The following is a 10,269-nucleotide window of genomic DNA, read 5'->3' on the forward strand; positions in this document are numbered from 1 at the left end:
TCGACAGCTTCGACGCGGCCACGGGGCTCACCATCAACTTCTCCAAGAGCAAATGATCCCAATGCATGTCCCTACGGCGGCCCTCGATGAACTCATGGCGACGCTGCAGTGCCGTCAAGGCTCCTTTCCACAGACCTACCTCCGACTGCTGTGTCGTGTCCCCCACGTACGCATGCGCTTTGGCCTTCCGCAGACGAGGCGCGGCCTCCATGACCGGCGAGTCCAGCTGCGTGCACTCAAGCATTACAAAGCTTGCCGCGAACACTTGAGGCTAGCCTGGGGGCTGACTGTTGGCGGCCGTCGCGCGTGACGACCAGCCCCAGCGGCGGGGGAAGAGCTCCCCTTGCCGTTGGGTGTTGCGACCCATGTAGAGGCGCCGTGGGCCCAGCAGCGCTCAACGGCCCGCCAAACAGCATAGCGGGGTCGCAAGCCCCGACCGAAACCATAGGTGGGCACCTGCAAAACCGAGCCTTAATTGGCAGTGAAAACCCTAGCCCATATATAGCACGCACCGATCGATCCGAGAGGCCAAACCCAGGGAGGGCCATGGCCTCGTCCTCGTCATCCGGCACGGCCGGCGGCGGGGTGCTGTCCGATGAGGGGGCGGCGGCAATGGCGGAGTGCATCGGCTTCCTGTTCGGGAGGTGGACGGCGCTGCAGCTGGCGGTGCGGAACCGGTGGGGCGGCCGCGACTCGCAGGCCAAGGCCGACCAGCTCGCCTCCTCCGTCCTCTCCTGGTTCACCCGCAACGCCGCCAGAGGTCTCCATCGGTCTCGATCTCGTCTCCATCCTGCTGCATGCATTACATTGTTGTTGTCTTTCAAACTTGATTAATCTGGAAACCAAACCATTCCAATTTCCATCTGTTTTGATGAATTACGATTGATTTTGTTTGTGTCGTTTGTGCGCGATCAATGGATTGAATTACTGAAGGCGCGGGCCCGCTCGACCAGGACGAGCTCGAGGAATTGCTGTACGACGCCATGGACGAGTCCTTCAACGCCGACATTGAGGATGGGAGCGTCGAGGAGGTATGTATTCTTCTTCTGCTTTAAATTCTCTCTGTATAATCTAGTCTCTCATTCATGAATCAAATCGATGTGTAGGTAGTTAACACGATCGGAAACTAGAGAAATTTAGCTCGTTATTCGTAAAATTAACTTGGGGAATTTAATTTGTTGTCAGATTTTCAGAATAGCTGCAGCAGTGTTGCCTTTCAAACTTAATTTGGACGAAGTGATATTCGTTCCGATGCGCAAAATAACTAAAACCTTGTTATTTTATTCTCAATTTAAGTCATAGATATATGCTCGATCAGGGATAGTTTGAACAATGTTGCCAAGATGCTTGAGGTATCATTACTATCATCCCCGATGACACCAGAACCACATGATGATTTAATAACAAGACAGTAACAGTACTAGATGAAGTGCAGACATACATATGTATCGCGAAACAGGGCCAAATAGCAGCAGACGTGTTTAAAAACACACACAGGGCATTGCCTTCAGAATTCAGATAATAATTCTGACCTACATCCAAGCAGAAACAAATAATAATTGTTACCATCACACAGTTATATATGAGGATAGTGCTAGCTTGCCTACCCCTGCACAAATTTATTTGTATATTATTGCAACTTAGTTTGCTTTCCTGAGAAATAAAATTTTGTGGGGCCTCCCCCCCCCCCCCCCCCCCCCCCCCCCCCCCCCCCCCCCCGTTACAATTGATCTTCTGTTTGAAGCAATGTTTTCAACAGAAGCTCTATGCCTGTACATATATCTCAAAATATATATTAATAGAGAAGAATATACATCTCAAAATATAAGTAGATGACTAATAAATTGGATGAGTTTGTTAGCAGCAGATCGAGGTAGGAGAGGAACTTGGGAAGGGGAAGAACAGAGGAGAATAGCGAGGACAGATTTTCAATTTCAATGTTTGAATACAAGTTCTAGTTGCCTTCTCCAACACATCGACTCAATACTTATCACTAAGCTATTCATTCGGGGCAGTTACTCTAGCATTGAGCCCAATGTTCAAAAAGGCGATGCTAGGCGGTCGCCTAGGCACACTTATGCGCTGGGGACGGGGTACCGCCTCGCCTAGGGGGGTAGGCGGGTACCTAGGCGGCGGCCAACTGTTGGCGGCGAAAGGAGGCCAGATCCTCTAAGGCAGGGACGCGTGGGGGTGGCGCGGAGGTCAGGCGACGATGGGGAAGGAGGTAACTTAGGGCACCGGCGGCCGGTCGGGGAAGAGGCAACGTCAGGCGGTCGCAGCAGGTAGATCCGCCAAGGCAGGCACGCGGGACGTCGGACGGCGGTGGGGGGAGGAAGTAAGATCGACGGGGGCGGGGGCAGCAGTGGCCGGTGGGGAAGGAGGCAGCGGCGTGGGCGAGATGGCAGACGCGGGCAGAGGAGTTCGGGTCTTCGGGATGGAGAGATAGATGAGAGGCTAGGAGAGGAGCGGATAAGGGGATAAGGTGTCGGTGGGAGTTACAGGCTTACAACACGAGACTTGGGCTTTTAACTGGGCCTTCTTCTCCTCTTTCTCTCCAATATTGACCATTTATCTCCTATTTTTTCTTTTCTTTTAAGTATATATGCATGTATTAGTCACCGCCTTAGAAACGCCTAGGCGAGCTGCCATGGGTCACCGCCTAGATACCGCCTGGCACCTTCTTGAACATTGATTGGGCCTCGCCTGCCTCCTGGGCCTTGGCCTTGCGCCTTGAACTCCCTGGTCACACTACTCTTCTTCCTGGCTCTGTTGTTCATCACGCCGTGCCACTGATGGAGCAGGTTCACTGCTGACAGAGTTATATTACATTCTTCCCCACAACTGCCAAAAGATGTTGATTATTGTTCATTGTTGTGTGGAGTTGACTTAATTTCATTTACATGCATGTGACATCGTCATCCAGTTAATTTGTTTCCGTTTAAAGCTGCCAAGGCACTAAACCTTTTCACTTCTCCCAAGCAGGTTACTAAGCATCTGATGATTATGTACACACGCTGTCGGCGACAGAACTATTCGTACATCGATAAGCTTAGGAAGACACGGCTTGCAGGCAGCGCCATTACCCAGAGCAAAGAGGTAATAATTTTGAACGCTTTGAGATTTTGATGCATTGTGCAATATCCCTCAAAGGCAGGAGCTTTTGATCGATGCAGGTATATCCAATTTCAGACAGACTTTTGGCTACTAAAGCTTGTTGCACATGCTCTGTTCTCTTGTGCCTTTACATCTTGCGTTTTAGCGGCCTAAAAACTGTCCATCGGCGCCCACACCCTTTAACTTTTCCCTGCTTCAGAGTCACAGTTTATCTATTACGTCGACAAGTCTAAACATCAGTGTTGGTTGTTATGTAACAATGGTCGCATTCCTCACCCATGGTGCGTAAATTAAGTGAATTCACAGTTTGGTCTCCTCTTCTGAAACAGGTATTGGGAGGCTACGGTAGCAGCGATGACGAGAGCCCACGCTCAGAAGAAGATGATGATGGAGCAGGCCCAATGGAGGTTGAGGTGCCGCGCAACCCCAGACCCCGCAAGCCCGTCCCCGATGCGGATGGATGGACCACCGTGCCGTCTAGGCACCGCAGCAAGTAGTTGGAGCACAGAAGAAAGGAAGAACCAACATCGTAGCCCATCATCTGCTGAATGTTTCTTTTCTTCTCTCCGCGCATCCAAAGTTTTTAATATGTAGAGCCCATGGTGATATGTAGGACTCCTACGTAGTAGTGGCAAATCATGTTCAGTTGCAGACTTGCAGTAATAAGAACACCAACCTTTGCAATGGCTAGTTTTTTTCGCACACCCTGTGTACAGTTTGTTTTTAATCTTTTTTGGTCTAGGCTGTGACACTTCCCCTTTATTAAAGATTAATATAATATAAAACGGCAGTTTTTTTTTTTGGCTAGTTTTACCTTAAAAAAACTTTGCAACTGCTCAATGCGACGTCACTGCAGAGTTTGTCGATGCTGGTCGAGTTGCTGTATTGCTGACAGATGTGATGAGCAACTTGCATTGCTGCATGTTAAGATTATTCATTCCCAGATCGATGATGATTGGCTTTTCATGGCAAGTGATGATGAAAGTGACTAAATAAATGAATATGTAGAAGTCCAAAAGAAGTCAGGCACTCGCTTTTCATGACAAGGAGGGAGCCTTATATAACACATAGTACGTTATAGTAAACCACTTTATAAAGAGTTACTATAATCTCGTAAATTAACATAGTAATTATCGTAACTCAAAGTGGCTACAGAATAAGTTATTTTGTAGCCATATATATATATATATATATATATATATATATATATATATATATATATATATACACACACACACACTACCAAACGCTGCAGCTTGGCGGCTAGTTGAGGGCTTGATCAGGTCGAATCAGAGTCGGCATCTATCTATGGGCTTGTTTAGTTGGCGATTTTTTTTGGGAAATAGTACTGTAGCACTTTCGTTGTTATTTGTCAATTAGTGTCCAATCAAAGTCTAATTATGCTTAAAAGATTCGTCTCGTGAATTTCGTCTAAACTGTGTAATTAGTTTTATTTTTTATTTATATTTAATGCTTCATGCATGCGTCCAAAGATTCGATGTGACGGAAAATTTTGAAAAATTTTGCAAAATTTTGGGAACTAAACACTACCTATGAGTCGATCACATAGGTTTCGTCATCGCTGACGTGATTGGCAATCTCATCTGGAAACCTCGCTCTTGTTCGCTTCCAGCGAGCAGAGATGGCGGATCATGGCGATTAGATCCTCGAGACCACCGTCCGGTCGATCCCGTCTTGCTTTGGTTTTGGCAGGATCGAATGGATCGGATAAGCAAGTGAAGTCTAAGGGGTTATTAGATAATAAAGTACTGGTTACGTTCTAGAAGGAAGGTGGCAGCATCAGTCATATCACTAGCTACAATATACTCTATAAGTACGAAACAATAATACTTACACCAGTTGCCATGCAATGCAAGTGCACAATTCAAGTTGGCCTCGATCGATGATCTCCTCTACGTATTTAGTACTAGCTAGTAGGTTTAATTTGTCTCTTGCGTCGCCATGCTGGAGAGAATTCAGAGCTCACAGCATCTTATCGTGCATCTGCCTAACTTGGCTCTTTATTCATAGATCAGTATGAACTATATATATGAAATGATGAAATGTCAATGTAAGTATATATATCTTGTTTATTAAAGCTGTGTGCCTTGTCAGTAGTTCGTCCACCCCACCATGGCTATCGAAGTAGCTAGAGTGAGTTAGTTAATTAGTTAGGCTCTAATAATCATCGTCACTTGCAATGTGCAGCTATTCTTGAATATTGACCACAAATGTACTTGGGCCAGTGACTGTTGAAAGAATTTTGTTTATTAATTGTTAGGCTGCAAAACCAGGACCAATAATCGACCAAAAAAAAGCGTCCATCAACAAATGTACAGTGACGAAAGCGTCGAGGAGACTGACGTGCATGTTGCTCTCCTGTACGTGGGTTTCTCAAGGAAAAAAAAGTCTCGGAGAAATAAGAGCAAGACTAATAATACAATATAGATCTTTGTAGCCCATTTCTCAGCCAACCAATATATATAGTAGTTACCTTTTCATTATTAATGCATGGTCCATTTGTTTCTCTCACAAATTTTTCTTTGTTCTTGTGTCTAAGTCGGCTGTAAATTTACCGCCTGTTTTACCTCTCTCTTCTCTACGTCAGCATTCAGCCTACTTATAACCCGTTATTATACTTGTTCTAATAATAAGCTGGCATTTTACGAAAATTCATAGGCAACTTGGGCTCACACGCTCGCTACTGACTTTTCCACGAAATTCATCAGACTAGCTAGCTATTGCGAAACGAGGACCAGTAAGTAGACTAACAAATTAAAGTGCAACGACGAAAAAAGCATCCACACGTAGTGACGTAGACGTAGCTCTCTCCTATATATATTTTCCCGAAAATTCATCAGGCTGTTGTGAAATTCAGTGGCAGCATAAGACCCTTTGTAGTAATGATTATTGCCTGATCAGTCCCCGGTAATATAATATATATAACCACACATTTTTTTTATCATCGTCATTATTGACAGCGTGCAATTTACCGATCGAACATACCATGAATTCCTGAAACTGACAGACTACATATCTAGATTTTACCGGGGCGGACGGTACATCGAGCTAATTTTAACTGCTGGCGCCGGCCACACCGCACGCCATTCCTGAAGACAAAACCCGGCCATGAGAATAAACGTATGTACGTACGCCGGTAAAAAAAACAACAAGAAGAAGAAGAAAAGACAAGAAAAATCTATGTCCACCAAAATGGCCACTGAATTTTCAAAGAACTCATCAATAGAGACTTTTGGCGGAGAAACGAGGACCACGTCATGAAAATGCTTTGCCCCTCAACAACAAAAGTACGACGACGACGATGAAAGCGTCGACACGTAGCTCTCTCTATGTATATCTCAAAGTACTACGACATGAGCTGGAAACTGCGCCACATATGCATGGCTATGCGCATCATCAGTTCTTGTTGGCCACGAGAAGCTAGCCAGCGTACGTATCTCGGAGACAACGTCTCGGTTCGCTTCGCTGAAAAAAATTACCGAAATACTATTTTAATTAAAAAAATAAGTTAAAAAATACGAATTATAAGATAAGCGAACATGACAGCATGCATGTATGTGCCGGGGGAACGAACGAACCAACGAACAATGCAAGCGCGTGGTGGGTGCTGGCATCTGCAGGTTCAATCGAAATAAATAAATAAATAAAGGCATGCATTTGCTACCGACGCGGTGGCGGCGGCTGCGACGAAGACGTGGCGGAGGCCATGGCCCGTCGTCTTCCTTGTGGGCGAGAGAGAATTGAGATCGAAGCAGCGGCAGGAATGACCGGAGGAGAGCGATCGAGGGGGAGTGTGTCGTCGATGAGGACACGCGGGACAGCGAGCGAACCAAGGAGCACTGCATTGATTGGATCCATGATATATGATGTGGTTGATCTCGATCGGTCGATAAACAGCAGCGCCGTCCCTGCACAAGACAGAAGACACATCGATCCTGCCTGCGATTGATTGCTTGCTTACACGTGTCTTAGTCTATATATTACACCTTAGGAAGTACTCCCTCGCTTCTAAATTGTAAGTCATTATGTTCCAAATTATAAGCCGTTATGGATTTTTTTTAGGTATATAGCTTTTTTTTTTGCTGCGCATCTAGTATAAATTATGTAAGATATGTAATAGAAAAGCCAGAACGACTTATAATTTGGAATAGAGAGAGTACAACACAATCAACCCTAAGCCAGCATGAAAACATGTAATGTTTAAGCATTGGTTATACGCCTAGTAAAAATGTTTTTTTGTTGCTTATATTGTGTTGCATGGGTGAAGACTGAAGATTCTACAATTTAAGGGTGCTGGGAATTCCTACCCAGCGGACCCCCTTGTCGTCTCGGGCAACTTGGAGGGGGGCGCCCACCCGCCATCCCGAGGCCCCGTCCTGGCTGACCATCCGGCCATTGCTGCCGCACGTCGACGAGCGGTGGCGGCGGCCAACGGTTGTGCCTAAAAAAGCTACTGTCATGGCTCCTCCTCCCCCTTCCTTCCTCAGCTCTTCCCCAAACTTCTGTTGGAGCTCGGCCTTCAGTAATCGTGTCAAAGTTCTATCCATTCATTAGATGCATTACTTTGTTACTTAGATGCATGAACATGTTTTGTACAAGCGTAGAATCGCGGGCAGGGGTGGAGACTTGCACACCACTGCGCCGTGACCGCGTCCAGGAGGCTCACTCCGCCACAGGTTGTTCGCCGTGCTTGTCGCGTGGACGTTCGCAAAAGATGGCGTACCACGCAACAACAAACTGTGGCGGGGAAGTCGGATCGAGCCATACATAAGATCAATGAAATGCATCGGGTAAAGCTGCGCCATTCGCAGTAAACCAACTCGCCGTGTTCTGCGTTCTATACTTTGTTCGATCTGTTCGAGTCCGTGGTGATCGCACACCACCGGGCATCGCCGGTAGCTGAGAGTTCCTAGGACGGTGAGCCACCGACCCTAACAGATTGGTATCAAAGCGAGAGTTGAGAGTTCCGGTGGATCCAGTGGTCCACCAAGAGAGCCGACGTAGAAGAAGATCGCAAGCCGCGCCGCCATGGGCGATACATCCACCAAGTCCACCGTGAAGGAGAGCTCGCTCATGTGGCCGATGCTCACCAGCGACAACTACACCGAGTGGTCCATGTTGATGCAGTGCAACTATGAAGCGTTGGAAATCTGGGAGGTGATCGACCCAGGTACCAACCCGAAGCGCGCACAAGATCGACAAGCTATGAGCGCCCTCCTACGCTTTGTACCCAAGGAGATGTGGCAGACGTTGGGGAGGAAGACGACAGTGAAGGAGGCGTGGGATGCAGTGAAGACGATGCGGATCGGAGCCGATCGCGTTAAGGAGGTGAACGCCCAGAAGCTCTTGAAGGAATTTGAGAACATTCAGTTCAAGGAGGGGGAGTCTGTCGATGATTTCGGCATGAGAATTACCAATCTTGTCAGTAATCTCAAAACCTTGGGCGAGACGATCGATGATCTCCACGTCGTGAAGAAGTTTCTGCGTGTGGTGCCACCTCGGTTCACACAGATCATGGTGTCCATTGAGATGTTCGTCGACCTCAAGACACTGATAGTCGAAGAACTGGTCGGGCGATTATGGGCGGCGGAGGAGCGCTTCGATGAGAAGGTCGACCAGATCGTTGACAAGGTCGGGTGGCTAATGCTCGCCGAAGAAGATTGGTTGGAGAAGCATAAGCACCGATTCCACCCTGGCAACAAGGCTGGAGGGAGCGGTGAAGGGTTGAGATGGCGACTAGAGAGGGGGTGAATAGTCTTTTCTAAAACTTAATCGCGTCGGCTAACCGATACAAATGCGGAATTAAAACTATCGGTCTAGCCAAGACTATACCACACTATATATGTTCACTAGCACCTTGCAAAGATAACAATTATGCAACAAAGATGCCGGGCTAGCTAGAGCTCTCCTAAACAATTCTAGGAGTAAGGTCACACAAACCTATGCCACTAGTACTTTAAGCAACAAGGGAGCTCCTACACATGCTAGTAAGCAAAAGCACAAAGCTAACTAAGCTCACTAGCAATGCTCAATAACAAGGCAACCAATGCCTAATTAGAGATCGCAAATACTTAGCTATACAAACTAAGCAATGTGACTAACAAGGTTACTAAAACCAAATTAGCCACGCAAGGGAGCTACTTCTATGCTACACAAGCAAGAAGGTAATTAGCAAGCTACACAAGCTATCTAATTACAAGAGCAACTACACAAGCTTAATATGTATAAAAGTAATGGCAAGCTTGTGTAATGGGGATGCAAACCAACGGGAAGAACAAGGTTGACACGATGATTTTTCTCCCGAGGTTCACGTGTTTGCCAACACGCTAGTCCCCGTTGTGTCGACTACTCACTTGGTGGTTCGGCGGCTAATTAGCATCACCCGCTAAGCCCGCACGTCGGGCGCCGCAAGAACCTACCCCAGAAGTGAGGGTAGCTCAATGACACGCTTTACTAGAGTTGCTCTTCGCGGCTCCCGCGGGGCGAGCACAATGCCCCTCACAAGCACTTCTTCGGAGCACCGCACAAGCTTCTTGCGTGCTTCGACGGAGACCACCACCAAGCCGTCTAGGAGGTGGCAACCTCCAAGAGTAACAAGCACCACCGGCTTGCAACTTGATCACCTAGTGCCACTCGATGCAACCTCACGATGCAATCACACTAGAATCGCTCACTCACACAATCGAATGATCACTATCAAGTATGTGTGAGATGGAGGGCTCCTAAGCACTCTCAAGCATGGACACAAAGTCCCCCAAGGTGCTCAGCACCAGCCATGGCCGAAGGCCACTTCTATTTATAGCCCCAAGGGCTAAACTAGCCGTTACCCCTTCACTGGGCAACGGTCGGGCCGATTGGACGCTTCGGTCGTGTTGACCGGACGCTGGACCTCAGCGTCCGGTCGCCCGCAGATGGCCACGTGTCCTGGTTCCAACGGTCACTTGACTTGACCGGACGCAGCAGCTTACAACTGATCGGACGCTGAACCCCCAGCGTCCAGTCATTTCCAGTAAGGTACCGACCTCGACCGGACACGTCTGGTCACACTTGATCGGACACAGCCAGCATCCGGTCACACTCCAGCTACTGCTACACTCCACGTCAGCACGACCGGACGCAGGCAGGCAGCGTCCG

The 10,269-nt window shown here is 47.6% G+C and overlaps 2 protein-coding genes across 2 annotated transcripts; both read left to right on the forward strand.

The window, feature by feature from the left end:
- The first annotated feature begins 484 nt into the window (after positions 1-484).
- On the forward strand, positions 485-3,816 carry LOC136506145 (uncharacterized). The gene is made up of 4 exons (XM_066501260.1): positions 485-760; positions 934-1,031; positions 2,983-3,096; positions 3,444-3,816. The coding sequence occupies exons 1-4, from the start codon at positions 547-549 to the stop codon at positions 3,609-3,611; spliced, it is 594 nt and encodes a 197-aa protein (XP_066357357.1). The 5' UTR covers positions 485-546; the 3' UTR covers positions 3,612-3,816.
- A 4,347-nt stretch (positions 3,817-8,163) lies between these two features.
- Positions 8,164-8,886, forward strand: LOC136503993 (uncharacterized). Its single transcript, XM_066498893.1, has one exon. It carries the CDS (start codon positions 8,164-8,166, stop codon positions 8,884-8,886), a length of 723 nt encoding a protein of 240 aa, XP_066354990.1.
- The last annotated feature ends 1,383 nt before the right edge of the window (positions 8,887-10,269 follow it).

The sequence above is a fragment of the Miscanthus floridulus genome, chromosome 14, assembly GCF_019320115.1.
Source record: "Miscanthus floridulus cultivar M001 chromosome 14, ASM1932011v1, whole genome shotgun sequence".
NCBI classification, from domain to species: Eukaryota; Viridiplantae; Streptophyta; class Magnoliopsida; order Poales; family Poaceae; genus Miscanthus; species Miscanthus floridulus.

What these genes read in the sequence shown, in the direction of transcription:
- LOC136503993 (XM_066498893.1), top strand. Translation starts at nt 8,164, where the DNA reads ATGGGCGATACATCCACCAAGTCCACCGTGAAGGAGAGCTCGCTCATG.
- LOC136506145 (XM_066501260.1), top strand. Translation starts at nt 547, where the DNA reads ATGGCCTCGTCCTCGTCATCCGGCACGGCCGGCGGCGGGGTGCTGTCC. An exon ending in CACCCGCAACGCCGCCAGAG is followed by an intron (nt 761 to 933) that starts GTCTCCATCGGT and finishes GAATTACTGAAG; the next exon opens with GCGCGGGCCCGCTCGACCAG. An exon ending in AGGATGGGAGCGTCGAGGAG is followed by an intron (nt 1,032 to 2,982) that starts GTATGTATTCTT and finishes TCTCCCAAGCAG; the next exon opens with GTTACTAAGCATCTGATGAT.